Below are 23,076 nucleotides of genomic sequence, written 5' to 3' on the forward strand. Positions count from 1 at the left end.
AGATTGAAGAAAATATACACACAGTTCCATTTAATAAAAATGTATTTTATATTCTCTCTCTCTCTCTCTCTCTCTCTCTCTCTCTCTCTCTCTCTCTCTCTCTCTCTCTCTCTCTCTCTCTCTCTCTCTCTCTCTCTCTCTCTCTCTCTCTCTCTCTCTCTCTCTCTCTCTCTCTCTCTCTCTCTCTCTCTCTCTCTCTCTCTCTCTCTCTCTCTCTCTCTCTCTCTCTCTCTCTCTCTCTCTCTCTCTCTCTCTCTCTCTCTCTCTCTCTCTCTCTCTCTCTCTCTCTCTCTCTCTCTCTCTCTCTCTCTCTCTCTCTCTCTCTCTCTATATATATATATATATATATATATATATATATATATATATATATATATATATATATATATATATATATATATATTTTATATTGCACATTCACCGGTATCAAACGGGGAAGATGAGTGCGCGAGTCTACAGAATAAAAAAAAAAGGCAGCCAAATGTGAGATCATTGACGAAACCAAAACATGGAATAGAAAATGCAGACACAATAATATCTGTCCAATAAACCTTGTGTTGCTTTGGGTATGAGGTTTTTAGATCATCGTAAAACGTGTATTATTCATCCATCTGATGCGTTCAGTACAACCCGATTCCCCCCCCCATTAGCTTTATTAACAAATGTAAATTTATTTGCCTGCATTTTGCATGGCAGTCTACACATTTCTGTGCAGCTGGTATCCCTTGTAATAGCAAGCAATACAAATTCTGGTGATAATGTAATTCTATTTACAGGATTTAGTCAAACAAGCCCAGAGAGATATTACAGACCAAATGCTTGTGACTCAAACACATTACTTTGTTCAAGTTCAGATGAGCAGGAAACATTTTTCTTAAAGAATTCAAGCTGTGTAAAAAAACAAACACAAAGTTAAAAGCATGGTTGAGACAATTTCTGAAGGATAAAAACAAACTTGAACAGCGGCCCATACCAACCCGATTCTTGCATTTTCTTAATTGGCAAGCCAATTGTTTGTGATGGAAAGCTTTTGCAAATAAGTTGGTTATTAACTATAATGCCGCGTACACACGTCCGGTTTTCCCGTCAGGAAAACTGCCAGGAGAGCATTTGGTCTGGGAATGCCAGCCGTGTGTATGCTCCATAGCAGTTTTCCCATCAGGAAAACAGCCAGAAATCCCGATGGGAAAATAGAGAGCCCTGCTCTCTATTTTCCCGTCAGTTTCCCGGCAGAGCGTTTCCTGCCGAGAAAACCGCCAGTCTGTATGCTTACCTGCAGGGTAGAAAAACCGTGCATGCTTGATAACACTGACGCATGCACGATAGCATACAATAGTGTGGGGTGTAGCAAAATGGCTGCGACAGAATCAAATGTGACGAGACACCAGCTTGTCGTAGTCGATGACATCACCGCGTTCTTGCCATTCAAAAGAACGGCGGGTTTTTGTGTGGCCGTGTGTATACACAGCTTTTCAGGGCAAGCCTGACAGGAATCCCGTCGGGGAAATCAACATCCCCCCCCCCCCCTAACGGGATTCACAGTCGTGTGTACAGGGCTTCAGACTAGTCATTCACTGAAGATTTCTCTCTTTCAGTCCATGGAGCCAACAAGATAAATTCAATAGATTCCTCCATCCATGATAAACCGAGAAATCTGCTATTGTATTCTGACAGCTGCAGCAGTTTGAATACCCGAACAGTGATTGCTTCTGATTGGATGAAGTCACTGTCCAGCCATTCATTTTCCATCCAGTTTGGTTAAAGCGGTTTTAAACCACTGGTATTTTTTTTTTTACAACCTGCAAGGTAAAGGCATAATGGTGCACGTTTAGGAGATATTTGGTAAACCCTTTTACAGGCTAGAACAAAAGCAAGGTGCACCAGACTCTGTGTAGTATTTGAAGATTTGTTTAATAGAAAAAACAGCCAAATGGCTACTCGAAAGGAGATGATGATATCAGATATAAGTGTTATGGGGTCCGGAATCACTGTGCGGTCCGTGGTGTAAAGAGCCGTGTCCCAATGGTGGAGATGGCAAGCCACTAGAGCAGTGGTTCTCAACCTTTCTAGTGTCGTGACCCCTTGATAACATTTCAATAATTGTGGGGACCCCTAACAGTAAAATAATTTTCATAGTGTGGTGTCTCGCAGCAGTGACACCTATGCTAAAATCAGGAGATCGGGTCTCCTTCAGCTCCTCCCACTTCACTTTTCTCACCAGTCAGCTGACTTATAGTCTCTGCTCCCCCAGCCATGCCGTGAACTGAATGGCTGCAAAGAGGCTGAGTGGGCGACCCTGGGCTCTAGGAACAGCCCAGCTGGGCGGCCGAGAAAAGGCTGGGAGAGCGGTGTGGGCTTCAGCAACAGGCCAGGATTTGGTGACCCCTGGCAAATCATCATTCGACCCCCAAGGGGGTCCCGACCCCCAGGTTGAGAACCACTGCACTAGAGGATGGAACAGCGGTAAAGCCTCTATGGTGGTCCGGGGCTGGCTGGCCTGCACACCATAGTATTCAATAAAATGTAAAGGTAGTGTTTTTTTTCCCTTTCACTGTTTTTGGACACTTCATTGGCATTGTAGTCCATTGCAGCTTTTACTATACGTTGATTTCTTCTCTTATTGATTTTATACATATTGCCTCTTGTCAAGTGTCACCCGTCACAAGCTTTTGCACTTTATCTCACATTTGATGTACAGCACAGCACTACCTTTACGTTTTATTCCACTTGGGTTCTGATATCACTTTCAGTGCTTGCTGCAGTACCACGACCCCATAGACTTGGCAGGCGCGGGAATACATTCATTTATCCGTAGTATTCAGTGGCACCCAGAAACCAAAGGCCGAAAGTGCGTTTCGGTCTGGAACGCAAGCTCCGTGACCCAGAAGTGACGTGGCGACCAATCAGACCTTATCCGATTGGTCACCACGTACATAAACGCTGGCTAAAGATATTTGATGGTTGAGACTTGATCCTGTCAATCTGGTACAATAAATGTTTCAACCCTACTACAAGCATACATCCTATACAGAGGAGCTTAGTTATGGAATGCAGACCAAAATTTAACCCATCTAGATTAACTGGCAATATCCAGCTTGTAGTGATATAAAAAAACAAATCTGGGACAGGAGCAAGTGGAAATGCTGGTAAATGTCAATGAGGATTGTACCATAGTGTACAACAGAGTACATCGAGGGTCGTGTTCTCCTCCACGGGGATGCAGAGGTGTTCTGTGGATCCCTGTGCAGGCAGTCCCATTCATGTCAGCTGGGACACAGCGGCTGCCCCCAAGTTGACAGCTGTGCATCCTGGGCCGTGCGCACCCATATCTGCACACTTGTGAAGCTTGGGTGTGCAGGCGAGTCCGTACAGCCACTGCATCTTTATTGACTAAGAAGCGGTCTGCACACAGCTCCAGAAACAATCTGCTCTTCTCAATGTACAGGCCTTTGCACCCCTGTGAATGAGACCTTAAAAAAAAAAAAAAAGACAGAGCCGGCCTTGCATTGGGCTACATCACCTGGCGACAAATGCTAAATATAATTTTTTTATCTGCAATACTAGAACATGCACATGATCCATCTTAGTAACAGGGTTTTTCTGGCTTGTGATGTGCAGTTACATATGTGACATCATGCTCTGTAAACATACCTGCTTAGCTTTTCTGCTAAATATATTTGCTGATGTCTTCTTTTCCATCTGTGTGATAAGAATACAGAAACCATTTCAGGAAAACATAACGGGTTCTGTTCATTTTAAAATGAATGGAGAGTTTAAAGAAGGTTTTAAAATGCAACTGTGGTAAGGCTATGGACATTTAAAGTGGAGTTTCACCCGAAAATTGAACTTCCGCTTTAAGTGATGGTGACCCCCCCTGATATGCCACATTTGGCATGTATTTTTTTTGGGGGGGGGGATACCCTCTTTTTAGGAGGTATCCATCTGTCACTTCCTCCCAAGGAACCGCGGCACTGGAAGTACACACGACAGGTCTGGAATGATTGTCCGGCCAGTCGCAGTGAGCAGCGCGGCTTGCACATGAGCACCATCAACTTTATGGCTATAAAAAAGGATGAACAGCCTCCCTTGTGTCATCTAGGACAGCGACACGTACTCTTCACTGAGACATCTGGGGTCAATAGACCCCAGTTATCTCTTCTGCCCTTAAAAAACTCAAATTAAAGCAGAGATCCGTTTGATCAGATGCTATACTAGCCAGTAATAGCTTGTAAACAAACCAAAAAGCAGAAGTGATAAAATCCTCATCGCGTTTCCGCTTCCATACATAATAGAGATGATCAGGGAACAGAAGTTCCATCTCCATGATTTTCCAACCAGACAGTTCTGTCCTAGGCTCCCTGGTGGAACGGGAGAGCCCAGAAAGGGGGCAAGAGAGTAACAGTATTGCCCCTCAGATCTCTTAAAGAGCATTGCTGGCACTAAATAGGCAAATAAGTGGAGCGTCCACTTTTGGGTGGAGCTCCACTTTAAAAGTTTCATCAGACCTTGGGATGTGCACATCAATTTATGAGGCCAACTACGGAATTGCACATTTTCTTATTTGCCCAACTATCGAAGCAGATTTGTTCAAATCAGCAAAGAGTCCTGCAATTCATTATTACGATTGTCTAGACCTGGGTTTCATGGAAACCCTACGGCTCCTCCAGAGGTTGCGAGGATGTTCCTCGAGCAATTTCTGCCTCTCAGATAAGTTCCCACAGACACTACTGGTCGTTTTAGCCATCTGTAAAAGGAGGGGGATTCTTCCCAAAGTATACAAGTATAAGCAGCATTCTTCCCCCTAACCATCACAGTCATGTATCATGAGTTGTAGATATAGTCATTTTAAGCAGGGGTTCGGAGACCATAAAGTTATTTCTATGGTTCCTCTGTTGAAAAGGTTGAGCAAGGCTGGGCTAGACTGATTATTTTTCAAATCAGGCAGATCTGCATGCAAATAAGAGATTAACAAATATGGGACTTGCCAGTTTTGCCGATTAAATCATTACTGACCACAGCAGACCACACATGGCCACTTACAATTTCCAGGTTCTCCTTGACTGAAATCACTGGCTGCTCACTCAGTGTCTTCTTTAGGCAGCTGCTGAGCAGAAACGCCTGGAAGAGACATCAGGAAAGTTAGAGATTAAAGTAGATGCATAAGCAACTTAAAGCAGCTCAGATCATTTTCTTTATTAGTTGAAAAGCAAGTCAAAGCAGCTCAAATGCAAGTCAAAGCATCTCCGACACCTTACTACATTTGGGTTCCTTCTAAAAGCCATCTACACAAGCCATTTCGGCGGCCACACAAGATCCAAGTCATTTCACATTCCAATCCTATATTTTTTTTTTTAAAGTTACAGATTAAAAAACGCTGAATATAATTTCTGAAATTAAATATGCTTGCTTATGGGAGCCTTTAGTAACTGAGTGGACACATACTTTAAACTACTTTAGGAATTTTGTACAATTGCTGCCAATGCCGTCTTCTACAGAAAGTCTACTTATGCACAGCAGGTGGCGATATTTCATCTTGAATAAATCAGAGTCATCTGGAGTTAAAAAAAACTTCGCTCTCTGATCTGCAACCTTTATTTATCTAATCCAAATCAGTACATTCTTTTAGAAGTTTCAATATGTTAATGCAATTTATGTTAATGCAACTTATTTTTAACTTTGTAAATATGCATCTTTAACCACTTAAGGACCGGACCAATATGCTGCTACATGACCCAAGGGGTTTTCACAATTCGGCACTGCGTCGCTTTAACAGACAATTGCGCGGTCGTGCGACGTGGCTCCCAAACAAAATTGGCGTCCTTTTTTCCCCACAAATAGAGCTTTCTTTTGGTGCTATTTGATAACCTTTGCGGTTTTTATTTTTTGAGCTATAAACAAAAATAGAGCGACAATTTTGAAAAAAATTCAATATTTTTTACTATAATAAATATCCACCAAAAACATATATAAAAAAAAAAAAATTTCCCTCAGTTTAGGCCGATACGTATTCTTCTACCTATTTTTGGTAAAAAAAAAAATAATCGCAATAAGCGTTTATCGGTTGGTTTGCGCAAAATTTATAGCGTTTACAAAATAGGGAATAGTTTTATTGCATTTTTATTAATTTTTTTTTTTTTACTACTAATGGCGGCGATCAGCGATTTTTTTCGTGACTGCGACATTATGGCGGACACTTCGGACAATTTTGACACATTTTTGGGACCATTGTCATTTTCACAGCAAAAAAAATGCATTTAAATTGCATTGTTTATTGTGAAAATGACAGTTGCAGTTTGGGAGTTAACCACAGGGGGCGCTGTAGGATTTAGTGTTCACTTAGTGTGTGTTTACAACTGTAGGGGGGTGTGGCTGTAGGAATGACGTCATCGATCGAGTCTCCCTATATAAGGGATCACTCGATCGATGCAGCGCCATAGTGAAGCACGGGGAAGCCGTGTTTACATACGGCTCTCCCCGTTCTTCAGCTCCGGGGAGCGATCGCGACGGAGCGGCTATAAACAAATAGCCGCGCCGTTGTCCCGGATCGCTCCCCGAGGGAACCCGACCGCCGCATGTAGCGGGGGGGGGGGGGTCCCGATCGGACCCCCGACCCACGTCTAGGCAGGGACGTACAGGTACGCCAATGTGCCTGTACGTGCCATTCTGCCAACGTATATGTACATGCGGCAGTCGGGAAGTGGTTAAAGTGGTTGTAAACCCACTTTTTTGACTTTTGCCTACAGGTAAGCCTATATCAGCCAATCACAGTGCTGGAGCGGCGATACCCGGAAGACACGCTCGGCGTGGACCAGGTAAGTTCCATACCTCGTTCCGAGGTAAGTATTTCATAATGAGCTAATATGCGGTGCATACTAGCTCACTATGGCTTTTGCCTTGCAGGGTTAAAAAAAAAAGAAAAAAAAAAAAGAAAAAAAAAAATGTATATGCGGGTTTACAACCTCTTTAAATTAAAGAGTGCCTGGTGATCCTGCAATGCAGGTTCTTGTTCAGGCACTTCCATTTATAGGGGGACAACCGTCTTCCCACTGTGCTCTTGCATAGTCATCCACACTCCTTATAGAGAATACAAGCGCATGTACCTGTACATAATACACAAGTAGGGTCTACTATTGTTACCACCGCAAAACATACAATCAGCACATTAAAGCACTCCCCAGTGACTCGGTCCACTTAGTCAAGGTTTTCCAAATATCTAAAATTCTTAATAACTTCCTTACTTGCCTAAGAAAGGGTGATAGCATCTTTCTTCCAGACAGATCTCAGAACATTGAGTAGCCCAAATCTTGCAAGAAGCTCATGCGCTGTGCCAGGCATCTTCTTGTGAGATTTAGGCTATTCAGCATTTCCAGGGATCCTATTGACAAGAGAATTAAGTCACCGCCTGCACTATACAATTTAGGAAAAGGTGAGGTGATATGATCTATTTTAGCCCCCATGGGTTCTTTCAGCACTTTATTGCAGAATTTAAACAAGGGGGGAGGGACTACATTAAATAAGTGGACCTTGCTTGTAGTACAAGTACAAGGTCAGCTTTACAAATTTGTATACTGTCCGAAAGTACATGTAACAAACGCTCACACAGCCACAACGAAAACTGTATTTTGTGTAATATAATTATTTCTTACGATGGCACCATCTAAATGGCCATAATGCAGTATTTTTCCTATTTGAGGTATTAAAGAAAAAAGAAAACAAAAAAAAACACACTACATTATAGTCACTAGATGGCGCTTACCATCATAGGAAATAATCAGATTATACAAAACATGGAAACTTTTGTTGTTAAGGGTGTGCAAATATTTGTCAGGTTCATAAAGAAAAGTTTTATACATAGACCCTTATATTGTTACTTATTCAGCTATAAGAAATGAGCATCCAATTTGTGCACATTCACTGGTAATGGTGAAAGATTCACATTTTGATGCATCCTCCGATCTCAGTAGCTTAGACCTTATAATGGATACACACTTGCTCTGTCCATATTGTCATCCATGTCCTCTCTTGCCCTTGTTTGTACTCCAGTTTGAGTTCTAATGGCTGGCTGTTGGATTTTTCAGTTTGCTGAAATAAAAATAATATAAATCACAACATTTTCAGCAAAGGTTACCTAGTGAATACAAGCTTGACATTGTGTGCCGCCCCCCCAATTACAAATTCACTGGTCACATTTTTATTCTTTATCACATACAGCAGCTCTTGTACATAATTTAGACCGGCCTGCAGATAACCTTACTTTGTCTAATAAAGTGTATTTATAGCCAGAACTGTTTTAATACAAGAGGGAAGGGTTAGATCCTCAGCGGAGTTTGCTGCGTTGAAAAGATTTATTCCCTCGATTGTACTATAGACCAGGGGTCTCCAAACTTTCTAAACAAAGGGCCAGTTTACTCTCCTTCAAACTTGAGGGGCCAGAATGTGGCCAGCGGGAGTAGAAAAATGTCCTGGCATCAGAGGAAGTCAGTGCCCCATCTTGGTATCAGTGAGAGGAATTGTGCCCCATTGTTGGTATCATTGGGCGGGACTGTGCCCCATGGTGCAAGGTTTTGAAATTGGCACATTAGCATGGTGTCCAACAACGTACACCAGCAGATGTGCATTTTGCTGGTGTGAACAGGTCCTCAGATGTTATAGGAACACACACACACAAATGAATCAAGAACACATGCACACTGATGTGCATTTAACATGTGTTTTAATGTAATCTTAAGTGAAAGGTCCCTAGATGGGTCAAAATACTAACAATTTTTATTTATCATTTCTTTACTTTCAGTTGTATTTACATGTGTTTATGTCCATTGTGTTAACATGTCCTAACTTGCTATCTAGCCAAGCATCTGGCTACAATAATTTTCTGATTTCAATTTCACAATTTTACATTCTTGACGGTCCGTATACTTATTGTTATCAGTTTAACAATTTTATGGAATAACCACTAGAGGGAGAAATTTATTTTTTGCACTTATTGTCAGTCCCTTCTTGATAAATGTAAAATGTCAACCACACGGGGAATGCATTGTTTTTATAAAGAAAAAAAAGAAATAAAAAATCGGCCCACCTACCGTGTTTTTCCGAAAATAAGCCGTAGCGGGATTTCGACGCAAGATTGAAATATAAGCCATTCCCCCGAAAATAAGACGTAGTGATGGGTGTGTCGAATCCCCGAAAATAAGACGTAATGATGGGCGTGTCGTATGCGTAGCGGTAAACACGTGATAGGCGTACTGTACTGGTGCGGAGCTCAGGAGCTGTAAAGAAGTCGTGCAGCCCTCATCTGCTCCATCGTGACAGCTGCTACGGTGACCGGAGAGGTGTCGGCAGCACCATCAATAAGGTCAGCTCCCCCTGTCAGGTCCCGGTCTGTGAAAGGGAAAGTAAAAAGTCTCCTCAGTGAAGTGAGGAGCCGGATGCTCTGTCCTCAGGGGAAGAAGTAAAGCTGCTCCCCAGCACTGACCAGCAACAGTCTCTCACCCCAAACAAACAAATGTAGATTGTTGTACCATACTTGACGGTAATACAAATAAGACATCCCCCCGAGAAAAAAATAAATATAAGACGGTGTCTTATTTTCGGGGAAACACGGTATTGGCATGCACTTGCATTGTAAATGTGGGCAGAATGAGAGAAATCTAATAGATTTCTCCATATATGCTGAACTGCATGGATAAAGGAATCCATGTATGGCCATCTTTGGAAGGAGAGGTAAAGCACAACCAGTACTGCAAAACAGGAAACCGAGCTTGACATCGATTTGATCTTTAGAACATATGTATAGTTAAAAAATGTATTACATAATGCTTTGAATTAAATATGAATTTTTATATATATATATATATATATATATATATATATATATATATATATATATATATATATATATATATATATATATATATATATATATATATATATATATATATATATATATATATACATATACATATATATACACACACACACACACACACACACACACATATACATACATACACATATACACACATACACACACACACACATATAGGCTTACAAAACAGGTCTCAATGGTGTCTCATTCAGCTGTTATAAGGCACACCCTTAGAAGACACACACCTATCCTACAATACCTACTAATATATACACAAGTAATAATGCTAGTGATGAAAATACACCAGAGATCACTTACCACATGCATATTAACATGCCATCGAGTAATCATATTGATGGGGAGACAAAAATGTTCATCCTTACTGCTACAGGACAGTTCATTGCTGCCCACAGACACCGTCATGGTGCTTCTGACCTCTGACAGGTCTGCAGTACAAGGGCCGAATACCACAGAACCGTAATGTTCAACTCCCAGCATGAGCTCCAAAAACTGTAACACAAAATTAAAGCATAAAAATTTGATTTTTATCCACTGCCTCACAGAGCAGGGTCATCATTCTTCCTTCAGAAATGGACAAGAAAAAAACACAAGGAAAAAATAAATATCAAAACGCCCAAAAAAATATTTGTTAAGCTATTGAAGCTCTTATACATGGCATACTATTATGTATTCCATTTTTAAGTCAGCAGGGGGAGCTTTGGGCTCCTTTTTACACATCTAGCCATTTATGGAACCTCTGCTGTGCCGTCTGTCGCCAACCTGTAAAATCCTTGGGAATTCATCATGCATTAAAATGTTTACTTGTAAAGGGCCAGTTCACACCAAAACGCAGTGTGGGAAAGACGCATTCCATGCACTTTTTCCAGACTACAGGTGATTGCACTGCCCTTGTGATCTGCATGCAGATGCCAATGTATTGTTAATGGCACCCAAACGTAGATCACAAACAATGTGTTTGCTGAAACCTAATTGCATAGCACCGCAATACAATGCGGTTTTGTGTGGTGGATTTTTAATCCATACATACACACACACACACACACACACACACACACACACACATTTAATCCATACATACACACACATTTCTATTACACATGGGAAGTTTTTTCTTTCTCCCTCCAAAGCGGTTACCTTATTTGTCCACCAGAATGGTGGCAAGGTACATCATATCCGGCCACCCATTGGCTCCTGGGATAAGAGAGTCATCAATCCCAGGAGGAAATGGGCTGCCGCTGCTTCCATTTCCATAGCCACGCTTTGCACACAATGCGAATGCGCAAGATCGGGAGGTACATGCTGGGTAGCCAGCAGCACAGTATCCCGGAAGGAGCAACTAGTGAGCCTCAGATGCCCACACTGAAGATGGGAGCCCGCTTGCTTATGGAAAATACAATGATTTTTTTTTAAAGAACAATCTGATAAGAAAAACTACATTTAATACAAATACTGGAATGTACTATATAAGATGAGGACATCACGGGGGTGTTTTTTTTGTAAAAAGGCTGGAACTCCGCTTTAAGAGTTCCCTTTATTGAAACTAAGGGGCCAAGCCCAACCCCTGAAAGGCAACCCCACACCATAATCCCCCTACACTAAATGATTTGGACCACCAGTAGACAAAAAAAAAAAAAAAGCAGAACTAGCCCCAAAATAATATTGATCAAAACCTTTATGGTTTACATTTTACGTCATAAGAGGTCCATGGGTTCTTTTCTAACCATTCATAAGAGAGGGGTTATTACCTTGACTTTATCGTCCACCTTCATAAATTGCTGAAGATTCTGCCTCTGTTCCACCGTTGGTCTGGACCAATTCATCTCCAGCTCTTGAACAGCCTTAAAGAGATCGATAAACTTTGCGTAAAGCCTGCTAGGTTTATTTTACTCGATAAATGACAATCAGGCGGTCAGCACATAAACAAATGCCATTTAAATCTGAACTCCAGTTCTACCTTTGGATATCCATCTTTTCTCTCTATCCTGACTGCCAGTGGCGGCTGGTGAAGTTTTAGGATGGGGGGGCGCAAGACCCCGCCCTTCCACATTTGGCCACTCCCACTTCAAATAAGCCACACCCCTTATATAATCCACCCACTCCGTCCCCTGTATTCCACTTGCTTCCACTCATAGTGTCAGGAGTATACAGCTCAGCATCACAGCACAGAGTATACAGCCCCAGCATGACAAATCATGGTATATAGCGCAGCCTTACAGATCGGTGCAAACAAAGTAAAAAATTACACTGTTAGTAATGAAGGACTTGAAATGGGCAGGAGATTACCAGAGACTGCGGACATACTGCACAAGATTACCAGAGACTGTGGACATACTGCACAAGATTACCAGAGACTGTGGACATACTGCACAAGATTACCAGAGACTGCACAAGATTATCAGAGATTACCATACTGCACAAGATTACCAGAGACTGCAGACATACTGCACGAGATTACCAGAGACTGCACAAGATTATCAGAGATTACCATACTGCACGAGATTACCAGAGACTGCACAAGATTACCAGAGACTGCGGACATACTGCACAAGATTACCAGAGACTGCGGACATACTGCACAAGATTACCAGAGACTGTCGACATACTGCACAAGATTACCAGAGACTGTCGACATACTGCACAAGATTACCAGAGACTGTCGACATACTGCACAAGATTACCAGAGACTGCGGACATACTGCACGAGATTACCAGAGACTGCACAAGATTACCAGAGACTGCACAAGATTATCAGAGATTACCATACTGCACGAAATTACCAGAGACTGCACAAGATTATCAGAGATTACCATACTGCACGAAATTACCAGAGACTGCAGACATACTGCACAAGATTACCAGAGACTGCGGACATACTGCATTACTTGTCCTGCGACTTGGGACTTTAAAGTTGCATGACAAGTCGTACCCCATGATTTCCAATGAGAACTGTTCATATCTGTGTGACTTCAAGTCACAGCAACTTCAAAGTAGTGCCTGCATTCCTTTGGTCCCACTTTGATGCAACTTGAGGTCCATAGACCTCCAGAATACACAGGCATTGCTTTAAGTCACATCAAAATTACGGTAGAATTGTGCAACTTTCAGACTGCGTTAGCCTGAAAGTCGCAAGATTCTGCCACAATTTTTTGCTGTGATTTTGCAGCGACAATGCCTATGTATTCTGGAGGTCTATGGACCTCAAGTCACATCAAAGTGGGACAAAAGTAATGCAGGGACAGTTCTCATTGGAAATCATTGGGTCCGACTTATCCTGCAACTTTCCAGTCCCAAGTCGCAGGACAATTTGCAAGCGGGGGGTGGTTTGGTGTTGACGGCCGATATTTACCCCGTACATTAAAGGAGTTCTCTAAGCTAAAACTTTTAACCCCCGCTGTGCCCGGGCTGTAAAACTATACAAAATAAACTTTCACGCCTACGATCCCCCGTTGTTCCGTTATCGCCGCCCGTGCTCCGGTTCCTATCAGCTTCCTCTTCCTGCGGGTCGGTGACTCACCGTGTGCTCAGCCTATCAGTGGCCGCGGCGGGACATTGCTGCGGCCGCTGATAGGCTGAGCGCACGGTGAGTCACCGACCCGCAGGAAGAGGAAGCTGACAGGAACCGGAGCACGGGCGGCGATAACGAAACAGGGGATCGTAGGCAGGTAAGTGAAAGTTTATTTTGTATAGTTTTACAGCCCGGGCACAGCGGGGGTTAAAAGTTTTAGCTTAGAGAACTCCTTTAAGTATAAAAAAAGTTTTTTTTAATAACTGTGGGGGTGGTGTTGACGGCCTCTATTTGTGCTGTAATCAATTTTTACATAGAAAAGAAATGTTGGTAATAAGTGGGTAAATGAAGTATAAAAAAAGTTTTTTATAATAGCTGGGGGGGGGGGGGGGGGGGGCTTGACGCCCGCCATTTGTGCAGTTATTCTTATGAATTAAAGAGATTTTGTTAATAAGCGGGGTGGGGGGGGATGGAGTGCTAAATTAAATTAAATATAAAAAATAAACTGTTAATAATATTAAATATAAAACAAAAACATTGATTAAAGTGGTGGTGCCTGGCGTTATTTTCGCTTAATATTAAATATTAAAACAAAATTGGATTAAGCGGGGGTGGGGGGAGGGTGGATGCCAGTCGCCAAATATTGCATACAAAAACATATTTTTTTTTAATAAGCGGGGGGTGGGGGGTGGTTTGTTTGCCGGCCGCCGAATAGTACATATATAAAAAAAAATCAATAAGCCGGGTTTGTATTGGCTTTGCTGGCCACCGATTATTAGATATAAAAAAAAGAAAACTTGTAATAAGCGGGGGGGGGGGGGGGGGGGGGTGTTGCTGTTTTGCCGGCCGTCGAACATTACATAAAAAAATAACATCCATGTATAAGCAGGTGGGGTGGTGTTCTGGCCGCTGCTGTTGCTGCTGCAGTGTTGTAATACAGTTAGGGTGAGTGGAAGAGGAAGACATAGCTCAGCTAACCCGTTCCAGCGGGACGCACTGAGCTCCAGAGTGCCGACGTCACTTCCTGTTTTTCGAGTGACGTCGGAACTAGCACAAAGACGTGCGGGTGCACACAGAAAGTGTATGCACCCGCTCGGCGATAACACCAATGTCCAGCGCGCCGGAAACAGTGGCGCGCTGGGAAGCGCCACAAAAGCATATTTTTCCTGCCAATGTAGCGCCACGTCTGCAATCCCATGATTGCACAGACGTGGCGCTACTCCAACTGCACTGTGTCCGGCGCGGGGACACAGTGCACATAAGGACGTTTTTTTGGATTTTTTTTTTTCTTAAAGGGACAGTTTTAAAAAAAAAAAAAAAATGTTTTCTTTTTTTTTTACTGCCTGGGGGAGGGGGGGCGTCGCCCGGGCGCCCCATATGGACGGGCCGCCACTGCATAACTCCCAACTGTGCCTCATTTGGAACAAAGTCCCTCTGTCCCCCTTTCTTCTCATGTGTCCCTCATTTTGGCCCTATCATATTTCAAAAAGGGGTTTCCCAGAGCTAAACCTCCCATGTAGTTTCTAAATTGCTGCATTTGTAAATTTCAAATCCTATGCGTTAAGCTCCTTGGACTTAACGCATAACGCGCTTGGAATTTAGCTTTAAAAAAACTGGACAAAGCCTCCACCCCTTAGGAAACTAGGTGTTAGAATATAATAGATCTGGAAACCCAAAATGTCCAGTGTTGTTGACGCAAACTAATATCTCACATATATCACTTAATGGGTCCCAGCGTTTATTGGCCTAGACAATTCATCTTGACCTTTTTGCACATAAAAAAAGGACGTAAACACCAAATGAGTGGTACAAAACTAGGCATCTAATCCACTTAGTCCTTGTATAGTGGCTTGGGCACACCTCAAATTTACTGCACATATGACATCCAATGTTTAGAACAGTGAACAATTTCCAGCTGAGGCCCCTTTAAAGATGGCAACAATACATAGCAAGACACCCAAGTAGCCATCCAGAAGTGGGACAAGCGAGATAAGCATATACTTATCAGTTCTGATCCAGTCTGGTCTTGTCCCTACAGGAGCCAAGAGGCTTGTCCAAAGGAAGCAGCCTGACCAGTTTTGCTGGTCTAACTGGCTGCATCAGTGGCATACAAGTCCAGCCAAAATAAGGCAGTTTGTAGGCAGACCTTTCATCAAATAAGTTATCGTGTTCAAAAATCAGCCATAGAGTTGCCAGTCAGCGGGTGAACATTTAGACATTGGTGTGGGAGCATGTTAACTATGCTAGGCTACTTTATGCAGAGTAGAGTATACTGGAATTAGTCAGAGGAATAAAGAAGTAGAAATCCTGGTACCTCGTGTCAAGAGGACTATATAGCATATATTATATAATGATACAGTCTATGCATTATACAGTTTTGGAACATGTATAATTTATGTATTTTACAATCCATCAATATTTTTGTCATCATAATGTGACATTACAGTTCTTTTTACCAATTCATTTTTGTTCAGTTTAAAAAAAAGAATATCCTATACTTAGATTTGATCCAAAAGTTATCATGGTATTCTACCAGCCCTTTAACATTTTAAAGTGTGTGCCCAGAGGTGCCCCTGGTCTAGTGGGACCCTAGAAACAATCTGCAATATAGAGTGGCAAAAGTGAAGATGAGACAAGGCTTTGTAATGAGGTTTTAAGTATACAACCTAAAAAGAGGTTTACATCACCCGAGTACCCTTTGCTATATAATGACAAAAGTCATGTCAGTACTTTCATTCTCTAAGCGTTTTATATGAAGGCTCAATGTTCAGTTCTCACCTGGAAATAAAGAAAATCAACTGCAGCTGTACAGCCCATTAACATCACATCAGTAGAGGGATCCATATACCTGGGAGACAGAGAGAATTACTGCAATAAGCATGTCAAACACATAGGGTTTAAATATTACCATTTACTGTACACCTTTGCCAAAAATGTTAGGACCTGTGTTGGCGGGGTTTTGGCATCTTGTGTTTTGTTTGTGCAGTTCTGGCACAAACAAAAAAATCTAAAATTGACAAGACTGGGAAAAGAAGAAGGAAGAAGGAAGAAGAAGAAAGAAGAAGAAAGAAGAAGAAGAAGACGGAAGAAGAAGACGGAAGAAGAAGACGGAAGAAGAAGACGGAAGAAGAAGACGGAAGAAGAAGACGGAAGAAGAAGAAGGAAGAAGAAAGAAGACGGAAGAAGAAAGAAGACGGAAGAAGAAGGAAGAAGAAGGAAGAAGAAGAAGGAAGAAGAAGGAAGAAGAAGGAAGATCATGGGTCCATTTCTGGATCTTAGATGTTGAGATGTCCCCCAGAGGAAAGAACGCTGCTTTGTGGGTGAATTACTCAATCTATTGTGTTTTTCTACCTATCCCAGCTGTCCTTCTCATCCTCCACCAGTCAATCATTCTCCCCCACCCCATTTAATTTGTTTTCCTCCATTGCTCATTTTCCCACCCATCTTCCATTCCTCACCCTCCCTGCCTAGCTTAATTCCCTCTGCCACTGCACCCATTCTTTCCTTCTCACCCAATTTTATTTCCCCCCACCCCATCTATTCTATCATTTTTCAACTACCCCCATGTAATGTTTTCAGGCTTGGGGATAAGTTGTTCAGACACCAAACACCATCACTTGGGGGAAAAGGAGGGGGGGGATGCATTCCATCCCTGCAATTGAGGGTCTCTACCAGGAGGGGGATCTTGATAATTACTGCTTTATCTGGCACCTTATGGTGCTCACTCCAGGGAAAACATCAATTTTGCCACAATTCGCAGGAATGCTCAATTTGATATTTATAGGCTTTATGTTTCACATCATCACTTTCCTATTTTGTATACAGATTTGCTGGTGAACCCTCTAGTGGTCATCTTTGTCAGTGTGCAATCGGCTTTCATGCTGAACTGTCAAGTTTCACAATGGGCTACCAATTAGATTCACAAAGTTTAAAAAAAATATATATATAAAAATGTATAAATAAAATTATTAGAGATATAGAAATAAAAAAATCGTCTGAACAGCCTTTCATTCAAGAACAAAGTAACAGAACTGGTGGAAGCGTAAAATTAGGTTCTTGGTCACACTTACCACTTCCTGATATCAATCTGGAAACTGTCATCTTTTATGTTCCAAATTGTCACAAAAGGGATTTCAAAGTGCGCAATCCGCTTTATTACTATAGGCAAAATAAAAAAACAGACCATGAATGCATTTATCAAAAAGGTGCAGTTGGATACAGTCATTTGAGTTCAAGTCTATTCATAAAGTAGTCCAATGTATTAGATTTTGATTCATAATGGCACTTTTTTATGAATGGGCTGAAATGAAAACAAAGCCTATTCAATGAATTCCGACGGAGAATGTCGAGTAAAAAGTGAGGACATGAATGACTCACTTCACTGTAGTAGACTACAACAGCAAAAGCAATATTTACATACAGTAACACCGACCATGAAATAAAAGTAATAAAAAGAATGCCCTTTCCTCATTTCATAGGTTTGGCCTTTGTGCGTTTTAAAAAAAAGATATATATTTTTAGAGAATAGGAAAGTCAAAGAAAAACGTAAACGTAAAAGTTACTAATTAATCGCTCCGTTCCTAATTTCTTTAAAATCTGAAAACCATTTATCATTTTCCTTCAACTTCACAATTATGCGCCACTTTGTGTTGGTCCATCACATAAAATCCTAATAAATCACATTTATGCTTTTGGTTTTAACATGAAAAATGTGGAAATTTTCAAGGGGTATGAACACTTTTTTTTAATATATATATAATAATACAATATTAATAATAATAATACAATATATATATTTTTTTTTTTTGTTTACAAAAGTTTATTGAGTAGTATATTGTAGTACAAGCATAGGTAAAGATATAAAGTACAACATTTTTCGGAGGTATACAAATATTAAAGCAACATGTGAACAATCTTGCATTGAATATTCCTGAGTACATTCAAAATGATCATGATAACATTATTTTAGAAATTGAGGGTATATCACAATATTGGAAGCATCCACAGAGAATTACCAGTACGACCACTTGTCTTCAAAGATGTGAAGGCTATCGTTAATTGTGTGAAATATTCTCTCTGAAAGCTTTAATAGCTCCATTCTATCAAGAACCTGTGACCATACTAATTCCTCAGACCTCCAGTTAAGAGCGATCATCCATTGCACTGAGCTACAAAGTGAGTGGAGGAGTCTGGTGCATGGGGGTGGGATGTTTGGGGCATTACCATATAGGAGGCAGATTTGTGGCGTGAGGGCAATCTTGTGTTTGGAAGAGGTTTCAATTCTGCGAGCTGCTTCCAGCCATATATGTGAGAGACGTGGGCAGCTCCAGAATGTGTGGAGTAAAGTACCGTCTGTTTGGCAGCCCCTGAAGCAATTAGGGGATACTGATGGGTAGAAGGTATGGATTTTTGATGGTGTGAGATACCACCTTGTAAATAGCTTTGTGGGTGTCTCTCTAAAAGATACCGCTTTATTGCTTTTACGGAGGTTTTCCGACCTGGAGTGCCAAGTGTCAGGCGAGAGGGTGAAATCTAATTCTGTTTCCCATTGGATCATGGGATGTGATTTTTCTGGGGCAGAGAAGTCATTAAGGAAATTATAGAGTTTAGAGATCATGCCTGTGTCTCTGGATGTAGATTTACATATTCTCTCGAATATCGTGATATTAGGATTTGTGGAAAGTGAGAAGTGCGAGCGAAAAAAAGATTTGATCAGCAGATATCTTTCAGATTCTGAAGAGGGGAAGTTATAATCCTTTTGGAAGGAATCAAAAGATCTAAAGGACCATTTAGACTGCAGCGAACCCAGAGATGTTAGTCCCCTATCAATCCAGGCGGAAAACAGATGACTGTTTGTATATGCAAGGGGTAATCTAGGGTCACCTAAAAATGATGTGAGTGGAGAGACTTCTGAAGCCAGTGAAAAAATGTCTCTGGAGGTTTGCCAGAGTTTGAAGGCATGAGCTACTATAATATTGCGTTTAATTAGGTCTCGGTAAAGAACATATTTGGACCAAAGAGTTCCCTGTAGGTGCAACGGTTGTATGGATGAGGTCTCAAAGCTAATCCAGGGGATATTTTTAGCTGGGGAGAACCATTGGGAAATCTGGGAGAGACGTGCGGCTAGGAAATATTTCCATAAGTTGGGAAGACCCAAACCACCCTTGGATTGAGGTCTATATTGTAAAGCGTAGCTGTATCTCGGTTTTTTGTCTGCCCATATAAATTTATTAATGATTCTCTGTAGTGCTTCGAGTTTAGATTTAGGGACATTAATTGGTATGGTACGAAAATAATATAATAATTTGGGAAGTATATTCATCTTAATTGCACAAACTTTGCCCAAAAATGAAATATGATATTTGGACCAGGCATTCAGGAGGGTGGTAATGCGTGCGAACAAGGGGGTGTAGTTGGCCTTAAAGAGACCATTATGAAGTGGGGTGATGTTGACACCTAAATATTTGATTGAGGATGAAATCCATGTGAAGGGGAAATTGGTTTGGAGAAGAGTGAGTGAGTCTGGGGGGATGTTGATAGGTAGAGCGGAGCACTTGCTTAGATTGATTTTGAGTCCGGATACTTTGTGGAAGAGTTCTAGAACTTTAAGTAGTATGGGTAGGGAGGTATGGGGATTTGTAATATATATCAGTGCATCGTCAGCATACAGACTAATTTTATATTCCTGATGCTCTTTAGAATAGCCCTTTATGTCTGGGTTAGCTCTAATAGCTTGGGCAAGTGGCTCCATAGCTAGGGCGAAGAGGAGTGGGGATAATGGGCAGCCCTGTCTTGTTCCTCTGCCCAAGGGGAAGAAGTCAGAGTTGATACCAGGTAAACGGATGCGTGTTTGTGGGGAGCTATAAAGAGCGTTAAACCCCTGCAAAAATGCTCCAGAGATTCCAAATCTGGGTAGTAAATAATTTAGATAAGTCCAGCTGACGCTGTCGAACGCCTTGTGAATATCAAGGCTAAGGAGACATGTTTGGCGAGCATGAAGATTTGCATCCTGGATAATGTTGGTAACAAGCCTAATATTATCTGTGATCTGCCTATTGGGGATGAAACCCGATTGGTCTATGTGCACTAATGGGGAAATCACCCTAGCAAGTCTATCTGCCAGGATTCTGCCAAAGATCTTGAGATCATTATTTAGGACCGAAATTGGTCGGAAATTTTGAGGGAGTGAATGGTCCTTATTGGGTTTGGGGATAAGGGAAAGGTTGGCCAATAGCATTTCCTTTGGGAAGGAGTTACCTTCTAGTATGTGATTGAATAGGTTTTTTAAATGAGGGGCAAGAAGGGGGGCGTATTTTTTATAGTACAAGGAAGTGTAACCATCAGGGCCAGGCGCTGTAGAGGATTTAAGAGATTTAATGATAGACGTGACTTCCTCAACAGTACATGGGGAATTGAGAGAGTCTAAGCTTTCTTGTTTTAGGGAAGGGAGATTGAGGCTGTCCAGCCATGATTTGGCGGCTAAACCAGGGGGAGTGTTGGGATCTGACATAAGGTCCCTATAAAAGGAGGTGAATATTTCCATTACTTTTTGCGGGTGGGAGATTAAGTTACCATTATTGTTTCTAAGTTTATATGTATGGGTGGGATTACGGTCTTCTTTGAGTTTCCTTGCGAACATTGCTGAGTGAGAGTTACAATGTAGCATATATTTAGCTTTGGAAAATCTAAGCGATTTTTCTACATTGGCGGAGAGGAGTAAATCTAGGGATTTTCGTTTATCTTGTATTTGTTGAGTGATAATAGGATTAACATTGTGATGTAATTTAATGTATAGATGGTGGAGTTCATTGGTAAGACGTTTAATGTCTGCCTGTCTTTCTTTGTTTTTCGATGCTGCTAAACTAATAATATGGCCTCGCAGGACCGCTTTATGAGCGACCCATATTGAGGTGGGTGGGGTTTCATCATTGATGTTGTCTGAGAAATAGTTTTCTATGTGTGTGGAAATAGTAGACTTGCAAGAGGAGTTGGTTAGAAGAGAGTCATTGAGGCGCCAGTTGAATGGGGAGGGGGCTAAGCCAATATATGAGGTGGTGAAAGTACAGATATTATGATCTGACCATGGGCAGGGATGAATTTGAGCCTGTGTAGAATTGGCAAGGAGAATGGGGGTAGAGAATAGGTAGTCAAGCCTGGCGTACCAGTCGTGCGGGTGTGAATAATGGGTATAGGCCCTGATACCAGTGTTATGAGCTCTCCAGGTGTCTAGTAGTTGTGTTTTGTTAATCAGACGATTAATGGTTTTAGAAAATGATTTCGTATGTGGGGATACATTACTCCTATCGAGGAATGGGTGAGCAGCCAGATTAAAATCTCCACCTATCAATATGTGGGGTGAGTGGTATCTATCTAGGGTCTCAAAAAAATTGAGAAAAAAGGATGTGTGTGTATCATTCGGGGCGTAAACAGATGCTATGGTGATCTCCCTGTTATTGATAGTTCCTTTGAGTATGATAAATCTACTCTCAGGATCTCTAAATACGTGCTGTATATCAAAGATTATTGAGTTGCGAATAAAAATGGCGACGCCCCTAGTTTTGTTATTATATGTGGTAAAATATGTCTGATTGTAGGATTTGTGAAAATATTTGGGGTGATTAGAGGATGCAAAGTGAGTCTCCTGGAGAAGAATAATGTCAGCCCCTAGCTTTTTGTATTGTTGAAAAGCCTTTTTGCATTTGTTGGGGGAATTAAACCCATTAGTATTGTGTGAGAGAAATCTAAGACCCATGACTGGATTTAAAGTAGACTATCAGCAGAACAACAGATAAGTTAAGAATCTGCCGGTATAGAAATATTTCAGATTGTGTCAAGTAGACATGTATTGAATCAGTCTTTCTATTGGTGTGCCGTAGGCAAAGTAAACCCAAGAAGTGTTTATATGGAGTTAGTGTAATTGTTGCACACATTGGTTTGTAGAAAGCAAAAATATATAAAACATGTTGGTTGCGTATACCTATAGGTGAGGAGGAACAAAAATACTTATACTCTATGCTCGTAAGAAACACATTCAACTTTTTAAATAGAGAATAATAGGAGATAGCACTCGTGGTGCCATCCAGGAATATCATGACAGGTGGAGACCCATCTAGCCTGGATGAATAAAGTATCAATGAAGAAAAAGAAATAAACGAGAAAAACAATATGAAGGACAACAAGAAAAAAAAGTCCTTTTCCGGCGTCAGGCCTAGCCAGACCATCAGTGATGGAAGTCTAGGCGAGGACCGAGGCAGGGGTGGGGTCAATCCAGCGACGGTGGACGCACCCGGTCAAAGAAGGCAATTTAAACTGCAAAGAATCATCAAATTAGTGCATGCCAGTTAGCAACGTAGAACAACAACATATAACATTATTAAGGTTAAAGAACATGGCCTGTAAAGTAAACAACATCATCATGGTAATTGCATGAGAGCAAATGATGGGTATGAACCTGTGGGCAATATCCCAGATTGACCAGCAGGGGGGGGGAGAGACACACATGAAGCACATGAAAATGCAACACAGAGAATGGGGATCAGGATAGGAAAGTCTAGGGAGTCCATACTTTTACTGTAGAATCCAAATGTGGTATTAAATTCCGATCAACCTGGGTGTTAGGGTATAGCAAAGAATCATACTGAAGGAGTAGGCACCTGGTATGTAAAAAAGAGATTATAGTGCAGAT

At 41.5% G+C, this 23,076-nt stretch overlaps 1 protein-coding gene across 1 annotated transcript in view; it reads right to left on the bottom strand.

Annotated features, from left to right (window-relative positions):
* Positions 1–448: 448 nt before the first annotated feature.
* Positions 449–23,076, bottom strand: part of SNX31 (sorting nexin 31) — a 63,207-nt gene continuing 40,579 nt past the window's right edge. Inside the window, exons 7-14 of the mRNA XM_040354789.1 lie at positions 17,462–17,549; positions 16,170–16,239; positions 11,632–11,724; positions 10,184–10,375; positions 7,990–8,082; positions 5,041–5,118; positions 3,652–3,699; positions 449–888 (exon numbers count right to left, since the gene is read on the bottom strand). Of these exons, the coding sequence (XP_040210723.1) occupies positions 805–888; positions 3,652–3,699; positions 5,041–5,118; positions 7,990–8,082; positions 10,184–10,375; positions 11,632–11,724; positions 16,170–16,239; positions 17,462–17,549 (746 nt within the window). The 3' untranslated portion in view covers positions 449–804. The remainder of the gene's footprint in view (positions 889–3,651; positions 3,700–5,040; positions 5,119–7,989; positions 8,083–10,183; positions 10,376–11,631; positions 11,725–16,169; positions 16,240–17,461; positions 17,550–23,076) is intronic.

The sequence above is a fragment of the Rana temporaria genome, chromosome 5, assembly GCF_905171775.1.
Source record: "Rana temporaria chromosome 5, aRanTem1.1, whole genome shotgun sequence".
NCBI classification, from domain to species: Eukaryota; Metazoa; Chordata; class Amphibia; order Anura; family Ranidae; genus Rana; species Rana temporaria.